At 32.9% G+C, this 2,547-nt stretch overlaps 1 protein-coding gene across 1 annotated transcript in view; it reads right to left on the bottom strand.

Moving 5' to 3' along the window:
- The window catches only part of ERCC8 (ERCC excision repair 8, CSA ubiquitin ligase complex subunit), a 111,089-nt gene that overhangs the window by 56,263 nt on the left and 52,279 nt on the right, over window positions 1-2,547 (bottom strand). The window contains exons 5-6 of the mRNA XM_007957692.2: window positions 2,096-2,177; window positions 1,000-1,068 (exon numbers count right to left, since the gene is read on the bottom strand). Of these exons, the coding sequence (XP_007955883.1) occupies window positions 1,000-1,068; window positions 2,096-2,177 (151 nt within the window). The remainder of the gene's footprint in view (window positions 1-999; window positions 1,069-2,095; window positions 2,178-2,547) is intronic.

Here is a 2,547-nt window from a genome sequence, read left to right as displayed (position 1 = left end):
ATCCTACTTCCGTAGTGATACTGCCTCAGAAACCCAAGGAGGGGTCGCTATGAGTCGGGTTTGACTCGACGGCACATAACAACAACAACAACAGCTTATATTAATAGAAATTCATTATAAAAATAAAAAATGTTATCCATCCTATCAAGTTTTCTTAATATATGTATTACATATTTCTTAGAGATGAATGTTGTTGTTCTTGTTATGTGCCGTTGAGTCAGACTCGACTCATAGCGACCCCTCCTTGGGTTTCCGAGGCAGAGCTCTGGTAGGATAGTGGCTAAGGCACTTGACTGCTAACCAAAAGGCTGGCTGTTAAAACCCACCAGCCACTCCTTGGAAGGAAGATGGGGCAATCTACTTCTGAAGTGATACTGCCTTGGAAACCCAAGGAGGGGTCACTATGAGTTGGGTCTGACTCGACAGCACATAACAACAACAACAACATCACTATGGAAGTAGATTGCCCAAACTTCCTTCTGAGGAGTGGTTGGTGGGTTTGAACCACCAGCCTTCTGGTTAGCAGTCAAGTGCCTTTGGGACTATGCTACCAGAGATGAATACCTTTTCTAAAAAACAGTATTATTTAAAACGTTTTCCTAAAATAAAAAGAAAATTTTCTAGAATATTATTATGAAATAAAGCATCTAAACATTAAGAACAATGTTTGATCATTAGCTGCAATAACATTAAACAATGCTCAGGAGACAAATGTACTATGTAAGTTTCATTAGTAGTTTATTTTTAAAAATAGAGAAATAACAAGATTTTGAGTTAGCCCATCTATTTTCCATATCCTTGAGCTTTCCCTATGGCTGCTGTCGTATAAAGGTCCCCTGAATAGTTTAGTTTTATAAGAATAGTGCACAGAAGGATCTTTATTCTTCTGTTGACTTTCAACAACTAGCACAAAATACATTAGTCATGTCACTTACAAAGAATACACTGTTAGTAATGTTTCTTTTTATTGAATGTTTATTGTTTCAAATTTAAAAATACCCTGTAGAATGTGGGAACAGGATCCAGACTTCAAGTCACACAGTTGTACTTTGGGCCCTCTAGTACCAACTGTAAAAACAAAAATTTTTAAAGATAATTTTATTCCAAATCATCAAAAATAAACAAAAACTATATTGTAATTCATGACATTTTTATGATATCCTTACAGAAATAAAAATCTATGCCAAAAATAATGTACATCATTTTTAAATTTTATAATTAGAAAAATTATTTTAATCGTAGTTATACTTTAGTAGCAAAAGAACTTAACTACTTTTTTTTTTTTTTTTTAACTTTTTCTTTTGAAGGAATTGTGGACTCTCAGGAACTTGCAAAAATGGTACAGAAAAGTCCCACATACTCTTCATCTAGCTTCTCCCAACGGTTGTATCTTAGGTGATTATAATACACAATCAAAATCAGGAAATTTAAATTGGTTCTATGACATTTTATTATATCAAATCATTTTAATCACTTAGTTTTTCCATGTAAATGATATACTTCCAATCACTAGTAATAGATTCACAGAAACTCTGGACACAGACTAACTGGACCTCAAAGTAATTTAGTGTGCAGCTTATCTATACAGATAAACCAATTCAATGAGGTCCAGAGGTAAAGAGGCTGATAATGCAGTACCCCAGAAATAATGGAATCACAGGCACCAGATACCTGATACCAGAAAATCATATTTTTCTTCCCTATACATGATAATTATCGCTGCAGATATTTTTGTATAAATAGAAATTTACTGTGAATCTTACAATCTTAAAGAGGAAATAATTTCCTTGTCCTATTTCCAATTAAAAAAGTTGTCATATTTTATTCATGTGATATCTTTGAAAAGTTTATGGTTTAAAGGTTATTTTTTGGGGAACTGAAATATGCTTTATTAGTGTTTCAATCTTAGCTACCACACAGTGCCTTATATGAATAATATTTTTTGAACTGAATACAAATAGTGGTGGAATATTTAAATTTTCTTTTCTCTTTTTAAAGAATTGTGATCTTCACATGGGTTACCATGCCTATATAAAAAGTAACTTGATCTATAAAGTTTCAATATTTTAAAAGACAAAAGAATATATGTACAAACCTGCTACCAAACAGTGCTTGGTGGCAACTGGAGACATATGATGACTATAAACTGTTTCCTCAAAATTAAATACATCTGCAGTCTGAAAATCAAAAGACATGTTTTAAAGTATGACTTCTAATTATAATTACAAAACCAACAATTTTTTTCTACTTACTTTTACACACTGCTAGCAATATTCAAAAGCTGGGTATTAGCAATTTGATTTGGACATAGAAATGTACTGCGCTACAAAACCTTAATAACTTTAAATCCTATGTTATGTACATTATTTTCCCTTCTGTGATGAAAAGTGTTTCCCCTAATAAATCTCGGAAACTAAAAAGACAAACACCGGGGACTTCTGGTAAGATGGAATAGGCAGGCAAGCGACACAGATCCTCTTCAACAAAGAAAAGAGAAACCAATTGACAGAGATACAGAAGATAATCCTGGAACCCTGAGCTTTGAAA

Source organism: Orycteropus afer, unplaced genomic scaffold (assembly GCF_000298275.1).
Source record: "Orycteropus afer afer isolate SDZICR_OR568_19922 unplaced genomic scaffold, OryAfe1.0 scaffold00778, whole genome shotgun sequence".
Lineage (NCBI taxonomy): Eukaryota > Metazoa > Chordata > Mammalia > Tubulidentata > Orycteropodidae > Orycteropus > Orycteropus afer.
Note: the sequence above shows the minus strand (reverse complement) of the source record. Positions and strands in the feature narration are given on the sequence as shown.